At 42.9% G+C, this 16,311-nt stretch overlaps 1 protein-coding gene across 1 annotated transcript in view; it reads left to right on the plus strand.

Moving 5' to 3' along the window:
- Positions 1–16,311, plus strand: part of Gm11100 (predicted gene 11100) — a 31,115-nt gene that overhangs the window by 601 nt on the left and 14,203 nt on the right. The window contains exon 2 of the mRNA NM_001370907.1: positions 2,493–2,815. Within this exon, the coding sequence (NP_001357836.1) occupies positions 2,493–2,815 (323 nt within the window). The remainder of the gene's footprint in view (positions 1–2,492; positions 2,816–16,311) is intronic.

The raw sequence follows: 16,311 nt of genomic DNA on the forward strand, positions 1-16,311 counted from the left end.
TTTTTTTTTTTTAAAGATTTATTTATTATTATATGTAAGTACACTGTAGCTGTCTTCAGACACACCAGAAGAGGGAGTCAGATCTTGTTATAGATGGTTGTGAGCCACCATGTGGTTGCTGGGATTTGAACTCTAGACCTTCGGAAGAGCAGTCGGGTGCTCTTACCCACTGAGCCATCTCACCAGCCCCCAGTATCAGTATTTTCGTCTTCTCACATTCCACACCAATGAATTTTGAAAATGTATCAATGCTTTCTGTTCCCTGCTAAAGCAATGTTTACTGCTGAAATGTCTACTAATCCTATTTCACCACTGAACCCTCTTCAAGGAAACATCAAAAGAGCCCTAGACCTGGGATTTCTTGTCAAAGGCAAAACTGTAAAGACAGACATACACTATTAGGAGCATGCCTCATTTTAATTTTGTGTTATATAAATCAGTGGTAGGTAAAGGATAGAAGACACAACATGGGTGTTTGCTTGTTTCTGAGGCTGGTTCTCTCCGTAATAGCTCAGACTGGCTTTGTGCTCTGTCCTCCTGTGTTAGTCTCCTGAGTGTTGAGATTACAGATGTGTGCCACCGATGCCTGCTTAAAGCAAAGTATTCTTTTTTTATTTTTAACCTGATCAGTTACATGGAAGGTATTCAGGATCCATGAGCACTCTGAAATGTATCCCCGCCCCCCGCCCCCGAACTCTTTCTTTTTCTTTTTCTTTTTTCTTTTTTAGATTTATTTATTTATTATATGGAAGTACACTGTAACTGTCTTCAGACACTCCAGAAAGAGGGAGTCAGATCTCGTTACGGATGGTTGTGAGCCACCATGTGGTTGCTGGGATTTGAACTCCGGACCTTTGGAATAGCAGTCGGGTGCTCTTACCCACTGAGCCATCTCACCAGCCCCCCTGAAATGTATTTCTGTTGTGTGTCAGAGTGGCCATGCACATGTTTATGGCAACAAAAGTTATTAAAGCACTGAAGTTACTAAGGGTCTTGGAGGGTCCACAGAAGGTTGATACTGACAAGTTACTTTGGGGCAAGGAAGGAAACAGTGTATCTTCTTTGGGGCACTTTATTGCTACCTACAAGAAACATATTGCAACATAGCCATGCAGAAATCTTAGTACTCAGTGTGAGTCGTGAATCCAGAAGGTGCTTATGTACAGCTATTGCCTTGCTCCTAGATGGGAGGTGTCTAGCCCATGAGGCTGCATTCCTTTCACCTCTAGAATATGTGTCCTCATTTGATCCTCAGGCTAATAATGCCTGTCACCTACTGAAGGCTTCAATAGGATGTAACATAGAAACTATTTCTTTTTTTTTTTTTTTCAGATCTCTGGTAAGAGTATACCCATTTTCAAATGAAAAAAACTAAATCTTGTAAAAAAAATAGCTAACAAATTGTACAGTCAGCAGGTGTGGTTTGGAATGAGACTGATGCCATCAGCCTGCAGTGACCACGTGCCCAGTGGGACCTCTTCCCTGGGGTGATTGTCTCTGAAGTTGATGCAGCAGTGTTTTCCTGGAAGATAACAACACTTTTATATTGGTACCTGAGATTCATTAGGTAGTATATGAAGTTCATCTTAATGGTCATTAATTTATTTTAATCCAAATCGGAAACATGTACATCATATAAATATACTATGCATGCAATGTAGCAAGCAACAAGCTGGGATTTTGCAAAGTAATCATATCATGCTATAGCTGGGATGTCATACTTGGGAAGTGAAGATTTATGTTCACACAAAAGCTTATGCCCTGTTGCTTATAGTTTTGTTCATCATAGCCCCCCAAATGGAAACAACTCAAATGTCCTTCGATGAGTGGGTGGGTAAATACGGTGTGATATACCCATGTTGTGGCATACAACTCAGCAATGAGAAGAAAGGAAACAGTGGCTTCAGAGAACTATATTAGCAAAACTCACACATCCCAGGGCAGAGGGTAGGGGTTACTAGTATAACATCTTCTAGCATTCCAAGGCCTGGATTCCATCTCCAGCCACAAAAACAAACCAAAACAAAACAGAAACAGAAACAAACTAATGTTAGAAGCTTGAAATGCTATACACTGCATGTATTCATTTAGATGATATAAGCAGACAGCTTTAGAACTGGTGAGTAGTTGTGTTCATGTGAGGTTGTGGAGTGTGCTGCTGTGTGCGCATATGTGTGCTATAGTATAGAAGCCAGAGGAGGGCGTCAATTGTCTTCCTTTATGGCTCTCTGCCTTATTCGCCTAGGACAGGGTCCCTCATATCCTGGAACTTGCTGTTTATCTACTAGGTTAACTGCTCAGCCAGCCCTGATGACTTTTCTGTGTCCATGCCCCCATCAATAATTTCATGTGTGTTCTAGGGATCTGGACTTAGGTCCCCATGCCTTCCTAGCAAGCGTTTTATTGACTGAACCATGTCTCTGGCCATTTTTTAAAATATCTTTAATGCATTTTGTTTGTTTGTTTGTTTGTTTGTTTGTTTGTTTGTTTAGATGGCATAGAGCTGTGTCCACCAACTTAGCCAAGCAAAATGTGTTGGTCCTCAAAGAGGAATCATTGAATGAAAGCAACTTGGGATTTCATGAAAGCCAAAGCAACCCAAAGAGAAACCTGGTAAAGAAGATGAAGAGTGCTGTTGGGAAAATGCTGTCTTGCAAGTGTGGAAGCCAGTCAGCCAGTGCTGGCAGGGAGAGCTTTGTGGAGCAGAGGGAAGCCTCCCCGTCCAAAGCACCGGGCCTGCTGCCTAGACTTGTGAAGGAGCTTCCATCGCCCAGATTATTCACCAATCCAAGCATGAAGAAGCTCTCACAAAATGGTAACCGATGGCAACTTAATATTAAGTGGTCAAGAAAAAGGGTAAAGTGAGGATGGACTGTGGTTGGGATGCTGAATGTCCCCAAAGACCCATGTCCTTGTCCCTTAAGAGCAGGGGCTGATGGGATTTCTATAGTCACTAGAAGCATGCCCAAGCTTGGCATTATGGATCAACCCTTCCACCCCCATTAACCCTCCTCCTCAACTTCTTGATCATAAAGTGGCCTTTGCTCCACTACACTGCCGCAGACCCTCTGGGCCCCCTTGTCTGCGTGGAACGGGTCTCTAGTCGTGGGTGGGCAAAGCGTCGGATGAATTGACAGACAGATGCACCCAGGAGAGGTTCTGTTGGATCTGAATGTATTCTGTCAAGTTGAGCATCATACTTTTTATGCAGAAGACAATAAGGAAGTTGTGTGACATATCCACAAGTTACAAATGAGGTAACCGGAATCTTACATAAAACAGAGGAATGCAAACACAAAAGGTCTAACAGGAACTACCTGGGATAGAATTTATTGTTAACAACTGGGATAAACAAGGGCTCCACCTAAGATTCACTAATCTTAGAAGCCAGGGTCAAGGGCTTCATGCCCTTGCCATAGTTCCTATTTTAGTCTATTGTATAGTCCACCTTCCCCTTAGGCCATTGTAAATACGTGTGTATGGGTGTAACTTCGCTATAGTTCTAAGTATCTATTCTGGTTTCTCCTTTGGTCTGAAACGTCCTTCTTCCTTAGTGATGGTAAATTCCTGTGTAAGGGAGTGACTTAGCTTTTATTCAAAGTGATAGTGTAGTATCAGAGGCTATTCTGATTAGCAACATTCTTACTGAATTTCAAGTCCATGGTCTTGCTCAAGGAAGTTCTAGGACTGTTGGAACACTGGCGGAAGGCTTTAGCTATGTCAGAATTCAATCTTAAAAGGCACTTATAATAGGATAATACTGAAAGAGAGCATGTGGATCCATACACTAGATTAACGCGGGAATGGAACATTAATGTATGGTTTAGAGAGAACGCCAGACTCCAGGAGTGAGTTTCTGTGAAACTCTTTTGCTTCATGAGTAGCTTTCAAGCCTCAGCCTGTTACGCTGGCACTACACACTACCCACCACTGCTATTTGTCACACCTAACAGAGGCCAAAAGGCACTGAACCTGTTGAATCATGGACTGGAAAATATAAGACCCAAACCAAAAGAACTGTTTCCCTCTATAAGTTGATTATCTCGGCTATTTTGTTAGAGTGACAAAAGCTAACCTTCTCCACTATGCATAACAACGCTAAAGAAGCTTGTCTAAAATGCAAAATCTCTGGTTCTGAAAGAACCTAGTGGGGAAACCCCCCTCAATTCTCGATTCGGCGTGCATCCAAGAATCACGAACAGATGACCATCTTGATGTAAAAGCATGAGGTAGTTTAATGACAGAGCTCCGGGCCGACACATATCTCCCACAGGAGACAGAGGTGTCGACCACATGGTGGAGCCATAATGGCGGAGCTCCGGTTCGAAACGTATCTCACACAGGAGACAGTGGTTTCGACCCCGAGGCTTGGAAGCTAGGGACTTTTATAGAAAAGGGGTGGGGCTGGGGGAGGAATTGGTGCAGTTTCACATGATTGGTCCATTTAAACATCAACAGACTGTCAGAAGGGCGGGAGATAGGGAGGTACCAGGCCAGTCAGGACAGGTAATGATGGGCCTGCACGGGCATGTCCTGGCCTGTTCTGCTATTTTCTCAGCCCCAGGTTTCAAAGCTCACAAACAACTCTTTGGGCTATTTGACATACATTACATGAATCACAGGTCTCAAGTTTTTTATTTTCTTTCAGTTCCACCTAGGTCTGCCGGGTGACAATCTATGTTCTACTCCTGGGCTTCCCTCAGTTGGTTCATATATGTACACAATTTGATACATGTATACAGTTTGAGAAATAGATTATATGGTCTTTAAGGTTTCTCTCAGTCTGGCTAATAAGTTGTCAACTCACTCTAAACTCACTTTTGTTTGTTTGTTTTTTCCAGTCAAGGTTTCTCTGTGTAGCCCTGGCTATCCCAGAACTCACTCTGTAGTCTAGGTGTCTGTCTCAAACACACAGATATCCGAGTGTGTCACCACCTCTCAACTTCTATGCTCAGTTTTAATTTAAATGTATATGCACACATATGCATATATGGGGGCATACATATATATTAGAAAATCAAGCTATAGTAAGATTCTTGGTTTTCTTCTAGAGGAGGTGTACCCCTCCTTCAAACAGTTCATCCCAGCAGCAGAGGATATATAGCGAATTGGAGGAATGAAATTTATAACTATCAAGACATAAAAGAGGCTCATTTTTTGTTTATAAAATTTTTAATTGTATGTGTATGAGTGTTTTGTTTTGTCTGCATGTATGCCTGTGTTCTACATGCCTGCTTGGTGCTCTGAAAAAGCCAGAAGAGGGTATCAGATCCCCTGGCATTTGAGCCACCATGTGCATGTTGGGAATTGAATCCATGTTCTCTGAAAGATACCTGGCTCTCTTTACCGCCAAGACATCTCTCTAACCTATCATCTACATAAGTTTTTAAATCTATTTATCTATGTTTATTCTTTGACAGCTTCATAAATGTGTATAATGGCTTTGGGTGATTTTTTTTACCCCATATCCTCTTTCACTATCATCCCTCTCCTTCAGAAACCCTTTCTCCACTTCCCACAAGCTCCTCTCCACTCACCTCCTCTCTCTCTCTCTCTCTCTCTCGCTCTCTCTATGTGTGTGTGTGTGTGTGAGAGAGAGAGAGAGAGAGAGAGAGAGAGAGAGAGAGAGATGGGGAGAGAGACCCACTGAGTTTAATTAGGTTAGTTTACATGAGCACGGGTGGGAAGTTTATTTGGATAGCTTATTTAGTGGCTATGCCTTTGAAGAAAATGACTCTCCGTGTCCTAGCAACCATTAACTACCAGTAATCCCTGGAGGCAGGGGTGCTATAAGTCTCTCCCCAATCTATAATGTAATGTTGGTGGGCTCAATCTTGAGCAAACAACTACATACATTTGAATATTCTAATGTACTATGGAAGGGCCAAAATCTAACCTTAACTTTAGGTCTTCTGTAATGTAGTAAAGCTACTGTTTGGGGATCTGTGAGTTAATACAATAACATTAATGTTTTCATTGTCTTCTACAGTTGTTTTTCACTTTTTGTTTGTTTCTTTGGATTAGTTTGGTTTTTTGAGACAGGGTTTCTCTGTGTAACAAGCCCTAGAGGTTTGTTTGGGAACTCACTTTTTAGACCAGGCTGGCCTTGAATTCACAGAGATCTGCTTGCCTCTGCATCATAAGTGCAGTGATTAAAGGTATGTGCCACCAATGCAGTTACTTTTTAAAAAGAAAATGGACTTCCAAAGCAATTTTATAGTTTATAGAAACACTAAGCAGAAAAATAAAATTTTTTATCTCCCTTTCCCCTCTAAATTTCCCTTACTAACATAACAACTGGCCTTGGTGTATACAGTACATTTCCTCTACTGATACACCAATGTTGATTCATTTGGGGTTTTTTGTTTGTTTTGTTTTGTTTTGTTTTGTTTTGTTTTGTTTTGTTTTGTTTTGTTTAGACAAGGCAAAGTCTTGGTAGCCTGGAACTTAATATGTATACCAGGCTAGCTTTGAACTCAGAACTTGAACAAAGATCTGGCTTACTGATGAGCTTTTAAATGAACACAGCTTACATTGGGATTCTTTCTTTTTGTTTGGTTAGTTGGTTGGTTGATTTGGTTTGTTTCTTTGTTTTTGAAACAGGGTCTAGTTGCGTGTTACTGAATGGTCTGGTGCTCACAAAGATCTGGCTGCTTCTACTTTCCAAGTGCTCAAACTAAAGGCAATGCCATGACACTCAGTAGGATCCATTATTCATTTTCTGTTTCTTTTTAAATGAGCTTTTCAGCACAGTAGCAGGAAAAACGGTCGTACATGTATTACGGGGTCAGACTTACTCCCATGCACACAGAAGAGAAAACCTAATTGTTTCCAGAAACCTCACTTTCAAAAAAATCTTCTTGTTAAAATACCACTAATACAGATATCCACTATCTAGCAATTATCTGACATGGATTAACCAGTGTATTTTCCTGGCAAATAAAGAAACAGCAGGTATGATGATATGCTTTCAATCCTAGCACAAAGGAGGTAGAGGCAGGAGGATCAGGAGTCTACAAGGACAGCATGCATTGGACTACTTGGGAGCTTGTGTCATTTAAAAAAACATGAATAACAAAGAGCAAAGAAATATTCTCTACCCTGATGGGAGAGTCCATCAGAACACAGAGAACTACATCTCTAAGCAAGTGTTCTACCACTGAGCTGCATCTCCAGTGGTTAATCTATTAATCCACACACTGTTTTTGCCTTAGTTGGAATACTCAAGCTCTCAAGTACCATTTCTCCAGAAAATAAGAATGTAGCCCAAACATTACCACCCTGTGTTCTCTGCAACAGAAAAACAATTGCTTTGCTCTATTGAATTCCACAACACTAAAGTCTACTTAATAAAAGAAACAAATAACAACAACAAAACCCTGCTAACTGCCTGATAAGTGCCTCTCACAGAATTTTGCACCAATTAGGCAGTAGAACAGTCATGGTCCCTGCTCTTATGTAGCTATAGCATGGAAGGACTTTTAAACAACATACAGATAATTAGCACATGATGAGCTCTGGGATTTTAGAGGTATTCAGAAATGACATCTTGAAGAAAGACTTGAGATCTGAAGAGTGGATAAGAGTTAGGTAAAGATAGGAGGGGGAAGAGGGGGAGAGAGAGAGAGAGAGAGAGAGAGAGAGAGAGAGAGAGAGAGAGAGATAGCAGATTCCTAGGACAGAAAAATGAACAGATTAAATAATAAAATAAATAAATAAATAATAAATAAATAATAAAATAATAAAAAGGGACTGGAGCAGGCATACAATATGGGAGAAATCCAGGGACAGGGGAGCAGGGAGCCAGGGAGGGGCTGTTTGAGCGTCATGAGCATGTGGTAGGCGACACTGAGGATTGTAAAATCTCATTTAAGAGTGATAAGAAACTGTCATATACCTTCAAGCTGGGATTTATAAAATCTACTTGCATTTTTAAAGACAACAGTGGCTACAGTGTAGAAATTAGGATTAGAGTAAGCATGGATATAGGGAGAAAACTAAATAAGTATAAAATTAATCATGGCAAGGCAGGTATTAGTTTATATTTCTCAGGGCATTGGTGATAGGACAAAAGTAAAAGAGTTAGAAGTAATAACATCTTAGGTGGAGATGGCACTGTGAAATATAATGCAGTGGAGGCGTCCCTGACAGGACCAAGCCAAGGTGCAACAGGTCTGGTATAAAGGCAGCATACTGGGGAAAGGGAGAGGAGTGAGGACTTGGAAAGGGTAGAGGCAGACATGTAGACAGGCAGGCAAATGGGAGCATATATATATACGTGTGTGTGTGTGTGTGTGTGTGTGTGTGTGTACATATATTTATGCCACAGTAAAAGCTTGTGAGACAGTGTTTTGTTAAAAGCATGAACACTCCTTAAGGTGAGCTCAAGGAAGACAGAAGTCTTCTCTGGAGCACAAGGGGCCAAAGCTCCCTCTATCTTGATTTTCAGTGTGATTAGAGACTGTGAAAGAGGGTCTTCTTTCTTTTCTTTTCTTTCCTTTCCTTTTCTTTTCTTTTCTTTTCTTTTCCTTTTTTACTTTTCTTTTCATTTTTGAGGGGTTTCTTTTTATGCAGAAGTCTATACTTAGAGATAACTAAGGGAAATTAGAAATCTTGAGCTTGTGATTATAATAGATCATATGGTGGAAGGCTTTATCAGAGATAGACTAATAATTTATCAGAATTCCATTGATCCGTGTTAGGATTCTGAAGTTCCATAGTCCTAATACAACAGTAGCATAGCAGGGGGAGAAATCTGAAGAGTTTTTCATTCTTTTTTTGTAGCGGTGAATGATTTAATCTGACTGAGTTCCTGGCGGGTCATGCTCACGTTGCACCCACCCAAGAGCTCTCTGGATTCATGAATGAAAGACACACACACACACACACACACACACACAGCTAGCTAATTTAGTTATGCGTTGACTAGCTCAGTGGTTGGGGACTTCTAAACCTCCCCACAGCCAGCATATTCTCCTCTCTGGCATTCCTGACTTAACATCTCTTAAATCTATATTTTGTCTTCTTCCTCTGGCTCCTTCTGAGTGCCCCCCATCTTTGCTGCCTAAGACTCTTCTGTCCAGCCCTTCTGGAGCCCCGCTTTCCTTCTGTACCTACATTTGGGGAGTTACTCCCCCCTGTTCCTTCCCAACGTGGTTCATCCCTACTCCATCCCTGCTCCCTTCTTCTGGAGGAGATCCTGTCTCTCTCCTCCCTGTGTTTCTTCTCCCAGGAACCAAGAAGTCCAGTCTCTCTCTCTCTCTGTCTCTCTCTGTCTCTCTCTGTCTCTCTCTCTCTCTGTCTCTCTCTCTCTGTGTGTGTGTGTGTTTCTTTGTCCACCCACTGGCCATTGGCTCTTTATTAATCAATCAAAACCCAATAGGGGGCAGGAACCTTCAATATTTTGACACACAGATTTCCAATTTGTGGGGTGAATCAAGAAAAAGTATTAGAATCAATTCCCAACACCTTTTATATATCTTAAAACACTCTATCATCATTCAAGCTTTTACTTTCATTTACCAACCTTAAAATACCTTCTTAGACCATCAAATACTTTCTTGGGTTCTCATGAGTTAAGTTTTTGTACCCTCAGACCTCACATAAACTTTACAACTATTTCCTATCCAATTATTAACCATGAAGGAGCCATTGGGTAGCTGATCATTGGAGCAGTCACTGCCAAGTGAGTTCCTTTAGATAAAGAATAGTAAAAGGTTACATCTGAAACCTGCTTATCTTTTAACATGAAGCCTGTGAGCAAGGCAAATCTGTTTGTCTTTTAAAATAGGTGACCTAGTAGTTTCAACTAGCTAATACACTGACTAATGAACTAACAGGATGGTGGATTACATTGGGGTAAGGAGCTAGTTGATTGTTGCTCTCTAGTTGTCAAGTTACAGTTAGCTTACTCGTCAATATGGTCAGAGACCTAAGAGGATAAATTGTAATCTAAGTGACCTATGTATCAATTAAAATGACAGAAACTAGTCCATAGTCCCAGGACTAGCTACCTAGACAGTTGTCCCAGGCTCCTGTGGTTCCCATGGCATCAAGAGAAGAGGCAGTCTTTGGCCATCAGGCCCAGAAGATGAGAGGATTTTTCTGTGGAGGAGGAATATAGGAGAGATCAACCTCACCTTGTCTTTTTCCTTTCTTTTCTTTTCTTTTCTTTTCTTTCTTTCTTTTTTTTTTTTTTCAACACAGGGTTTTTCTGTGTAGCCCTGGCTGTCCTGGAACTCACTCTGTAGACCAGGCTGGCCTCAAAATCCGCCTGCCTCTGCCTCCCAAGTGCTGGGATTAAAGACAACTGCCACCACGTCCAGCTTTCACCTGTCTTAAGCAACGTGTGCCAATCAATTCCTTGGTATTCTGTTTGTCCACAAGTGAGGCCAGGTCCTAGTAGCAGGAGAAGCATTGGTGCACTCTTGCCCAGTAGTTAACATACCACAGTCCAGGAAGAGTTCTTTGTTGTTATGCCCAAATTTTCTTGGAGACTTAGGAGTGGGGGTGTCACCACTAGGATTTGGGAGCCTCTGTTTGCCATAATATGTTGCAGGAAATTAAAAAAGAACTGCCAAGTTCCCATGCTCCATCCAGCTACTCTCTGCCCGCCATCTCTGCTGCCTCCTTGGCTAACCCCATGCAGTGACAGATCGCAGTCTTCCCAGCTCCAGTTCACTGCCTCAGTGTTGCCCATACCCTCTCAGCCATAATCCCCCTGTGGTCAGTGGTCCTACCTTCCAGTAATCCAGTAAAACAAAACTCTAGAAGCTTATAATTAACCAGTCAGATTTATATATCAATAAATTCTCAATTTACAAGATGCCCACACAATAATTTCAGAGCTAATTGATAATAATACAAGTTGCCCACCTAGATCAGATAAGTTATCTCAATTATTCTCTCCCTATATGATATTCATAACTACCTGTGGCTATTTAAAAACCATGAGGGATCCGTCTGCCACCATCTTAGCTTCTCCTCCTCCCTCCTTGAGTCTCTCTCTGTCCCTGCAATTCTCTCGGCATCCTTTTTCCCTGTCCAATCACAGGCCTCCTGCTGCGCTAATATTTTAATGTAATTGGAGAGGGAAAATTCTGCCACAATAATAAGTTTAAACATATTAAATGCCATAGTCAGCAGATCCTCCGACAGGTTTGAGGGCTAGTACCTACCAAGCATATCTGAGTTAAACAATCCTTGTTTTTTGCTATCTGCTCTAAAGTGTACATTGCAAACATCAAACAAGAGGCTAAATAAAACAGTATTGTAATTAACTGTGTCAGCTCTTAACATGACTTCAAATATATTTCTGACACATTAAAGTAGCTATCATGAGACTAGGACTTTAGGTTTTTATCTCTTTTAGATTTAGAGCATTAAAAAAAATCACAGTTTTGAATTGAAGCTCTTTGAGTACACAAATCAAACTTTTAATTCATAAACATGGTTCACAAAGAGACTGGGAACTTTTCTGACCTTTATATGGTGTATCATTATAGAACATGAAAGTATTTTTGGAGACATGTTTCTTTGGTCAGCTCAGATCACATGTTGCTTTTCCTAGGTAGGATGTCTGTGAAGCCACACATCTTTCCATAACAATGATGGCTTCCAGTCCTGTGGTTGCTCTTAATCAAGATGGTGCTGGTGCTATGGTTCTACCTTCTATATTATCCCATACTTAAGATGGCAAACAGCCACGTGTTGCTTATATCCCAGAATGGAGTCAAATTCATGGACAAATGATCTGTACATACCTCAGGAGTGGTTAGATCAATGACTTGGCTCAGAGGAGCCATTGACCAGAGCAGGTGTGTGTGCACTTCAGTGCTGACCCCAACAGACTTAGACCTGTTACGTACATAGAAGCAAGATACTTAAATAACATGGGTGGGGGAGATAAAGCTTAGATTAAGGAAAACTGGAAGGAAGGAGGGTTTTGTTTTGTGAAATATATATATTTCAATTGCTTAGACGGTGTATTGAAGCCAGATTCAATAAATTTAGGAATTAGGACATAGTTCTGATGGATGAGGTATGGATGAGTCCCAACTCTGGGTACCCAGAATCTCAAGGAACCTGGGGTGGACCTAATAGAGAAGGTACAAGCTGTACTAGTAAACCATCATTAGTCAGACAGGGCCTAGGGTTACGAGCACAAGCATACATGGTTCATCTGGTACCAGGATTTTTGAAATAAGGCAGGAGAGTGAAAAGAAAAAGTGCTTGGAAAATGAAGCCTTATCCAGGGAAATGGTCAGACTCACAGAAGCATTTAAATCTGCCAAGGACCAGCCATGGCTTGCTCCAGGTTTAGAGAGAAGGGGTCTGGGAGCAGTGAAATCAAACAACTTGAAGTCAAATAGTGGGTTAAAGCTGGTGGCCTAGGTTCTGATGAGATGGCTTTCCAGTCTCCCCCCCCCTTGTGTGTATGTGTGTGTGTGTGTGTGTGTGTGTGTGTGTGTGTGTGTGTGTTCTGCTCTGCTCTGCTCTAGAAAGCTTTCTCTTGCTGTCCTAAAAACTTTTTGAGAGAGCTAACTTTCTGCTCAAAACAGCTCTCTCTGCTAGAAAAAATTCTAAAAGCTCTCTGGATCTCATGGGGGTTCTGAGCAAAATCAGAAAAGCTGCTATAAAAAGTTTTTGGATCTTTTAACCAAGTCAGAAATCCTGTTAGAAAAATTCTAAAAGTAAATTTGGGGTTTTTCGATTAAAATCAGAAAGCCAGAAAGAATTCTAAAAGAGCTGTGTTTGCTATCCAGAGAAATTCTAAAGAACTGCTATTGCTTTTTACTAGCTCACCTCACTCAGACCAAAAGCTGGCTTTTAATTTATATATCAATTCAGTTATTCCTGGCTCTCTCTGAACCATCCCACAAATCTGCATTCCCTGACTTTAGCCCTTGACTCTTAGAAAAAGGACAGCAAGTTCACTTTTTTTTCACATTGCAAAAGAATTCACAGATCTGCTTCCCGTTGTAAATTTAGTTGGGTGGGACCTTGTTCTGAGATTACCATTCTGACCATACCTCCACTTAAATTTGCTCTGTCCCAGACTGACTCTGAACTCAGGAATCTGCCTGCATTTGTATCTTCTTGTCTTTGTGTCTTTTTGACAAGTTGGGTCATAGTGCAGTTGTCTCTGTTCCTTCAGATCTGTGAAGAAGTTCTAAAATAAAATAAAACTTGAGACCTGTGATTCATGTAATAGCCCAAAGAGTTGTTTGTGAGCTTTGAAGCCTGGGACTGAGAACATAGCAGAACAGGTCAGGACATGCCCGGGCAGGCCCGTCCTAAAGACATTCCTGAGGCTACTTAGCCATAAAGATAAAGAGAATGCAAAGACATGTCCAGACTGGCCTGGTGCCTCCCTATCTCTCGCCCATCTGACATGGGTTAAATGTTAACCAGATGCTCTGCTGTTACCTTGATCTGCACGTACAGTTTGCTGATGATTAAATGAACCAATCATGTGAAACTGCGCCAATTTCTCCCCAGCCCCAGACCCGTTTCTTTAAAAACCTCTAGCTTTCGAGCCTTGTGGTCAACAATTGCTATCTCCTGTGTGAGATATGTGTCGGCCTGGATCTCCATCATTAAACTACCTCATGTGTTTGCATCAAGATGGTCTCTCGTGATTCCTTAGATGCACGCCGACTTGAGACATGAGTGGGGGTTTCCCCACTAGGTTCTTTCATTTGGAGGTTCCACCGAGATCTGTGTGACACCCAGGAACCCCAAAAGACCCCTTGGAGGTACATTTGTGTGAGTCTTGTATGTTGTCTGTTGTCTAAGTGTGGTGCCGTTGAGTTTGTGTTTGGTTTCCACTGAGTTTGTGTTTGGTTTCAGTTTTCTGGCAGCTGCCACTGTGGCCCGTAAGGACCTAGTGACTGCGGGAGAGAGACATCCTAAGGCCTGCAGGCTGCAACCATGGAAGACATTCCATGGGTGAAGGGGGGTCAATGTGGAATCCGACCCCCATCAGGAAGTGGGTGGATATAGAACCTCATCCCCTCGTTTTGGCTGGCTTGTAAGTCCACACGCAGATGTATGTGTTTAGATGTACTAGTGTCTTCTGTCTTTGTTTTGCTCCTGTTTTTTTCTGATTTTTGTTATGGGACAGACAGTGTCAACCCCTTTGTCTCTGACTGTGGACTTGGACTGATATTAGGACAGAATTTATCAGTGATAGTTAAGAAAAACAACTTGGTGCTGCTTTCCCGCGGGGCGGGCCTGCTCCCCTGTGTGCCCCGGGCTGCACAGACCTGGCAGCGCTTTGGGACGTGGCCTCATCCCTGAGCCTGGCTGCCTGAGTAGGGCCGGGCTGGGGGCTCCCGGCTTCAGTGCTGTGGTGGCGCGGTGGTGTGTGGCTAGGGCTCGGTGCAGAGCAGCACACAAACCTTCTGATTGCCTGCTGTTCACTTCTGGGTTCTGCAGGCACCATGGCAGCAGAGGCTGGCTGTGCCCGCAAGTGAGTTGCATCTGATAGTTAACGAGACGCTGAAGTCACAGCCTAAAAAAGAGTGCAGGCGCTGGCCAAGGCGAGGTGCTGCGTAGAAAACCACGGCCCGGGAGGGGGGCAGACCAGGTGGGGAGAACACCGACAGGGAGGTTTCCCTGGGACGCCCGCCCCACCACCACCACGCACTTTACTGCCCACAAGACAGACAAAGTGGAAGAGGGGTGAGGCCCGCAGGGCCCCAAGCCAGCCCCCTGGGCTCCCTAGAGCTGCCGTGATGCCTGCCACAGCTGGGGAAGGGCCGACTAGCATCCAGAGTTGCCACCTCTCCCGCCGCCCCCAAGTGTCTGGGCCTCCCCCCACTGGGGGCCTGCTGATTCCTCCGCTCCCCAGAGCCCACGTGCGCCGACCTCCCCCACCCTCCCACCGCTGTGGGATGGATAGACAGGAAGAAGAGAAAGAGACTGTGAGAGTGGTGGGCCAGGATCACTACGAGTTCCCTGGCTGCTTCTTATACCTGCCTAATTATGTTCTCCTTTCCCCTACATCCCACCTGCCGGTCTTCATGCTTTGACAGTACCAGAGTGCCTCTTGTTAACAGAAAAAGTGCTTTCACTTTGAGATATCAGTGGCCCAGAGCAGCCAAATATGAGAGCTGCACTCCCTTCCCTGCCCCACGTGTTTTCTCTTCTAGGGCAGCCCCGCCCTAAGCTACTAACAGTGAGACTGTTCCAAACTCCAGCTAGAGAGACATCTGCCCAAGGTAAAGAACACCTATAAGTCTAATCGCCAGGCTCTAATGAGGGTTTTGTCACAAAAGTTAGAAAAAAAGACAGGGTAAGTCGGTAAGAAAGTGCAGAGGAGAAAAAAAAAGAGAGAGAGGATAAAGAAGACAGATGTATATAGAGGTCTAGAAAGAAGTGAGCTTAGACTGTAGGGAAGAGCAAAGCAAAGCTTCTGCAGACTCAGGGGAGATAGATGACAGTGGCAAATAGAGAGGTTAACAGTGAAAAACAGTAAGAGAGAGAGAAAGAGAGAGAGAGAGAGGCAAGAGGCAAAAGAAAGAGAAAACAGGAGGGATCATAGACAAGAGAGAAATTTGACTAGAATCTTGGCTGCAGTGATAGGAGAGAAAGAAAAGCCAGGATCTAGACAGAGAATCTGTGCAACAGAAGATCCTAGAAGAATAAAATTAAGTGAGTTAGAGTACCAAGCCTCAGCTAAAAAGGCTCAGCTGTGTCAAACTGAAGTTACTTATTTGGGATACATGCTTCGAGATGGAAAGTAGTGGCTAAAGAAAGCCAGAAAAAAAGACTAACTCAGATCCCCACCCCAACTACACTAAGGCAAGTAAGAGAATTCTTGGGCATCTCTGGCTTCTGCAGACTCTGGATACCTGGGTTGGCAACCTTAGCTGTCCGTTATACCCCCTAACCAAGGAAGGAGAGGTGTTTGTGTGGACCCCAGATCACCAGAAAACCTTTAAAGAAATTAAAAAGGCTCTGCTGATGGCCAGCCATGGCCTTGCCTGACTTAACCAAGCCTTTTCACTCTTTATGTGGAAGAGACAGCAGGGGTTGACAGAGGAGTCGTTACTCAGACTTTGGGACCTTGAAAAAGGCCAGTGGCTTACCTATCCAAGAAGTTAGACCCTGTTGCCAGCAGGTGGTTTTTCTTGTCTGAAAGCTATTGCTGCCATAGCACTGCTTGTCAAGGATGCTGATAAGCTCACTCTGGGACAGCAAATAACTGTAATGGCACCCCACACTCTTGAAAGCATTAGCCAACCGTTCCCATGACCGACAGACACATTATCAGAGCTTTCTGTTGACTAAACGAGTGACCTTCGA

This window comes from Mus musculus, chromosome 14 (genome assembly GCF_000001635.26).
Source record: "Mus musculus strain C57BL/6J chromosome 14, GRCm38.p6 C57BL/6J".
Taxonomy (NCBI): domain Eukaryota; kingdom Metazoa; phylum Chordata; class Mammalia; order Rodentia; family Muridae; genus Mus; species Mus musculus.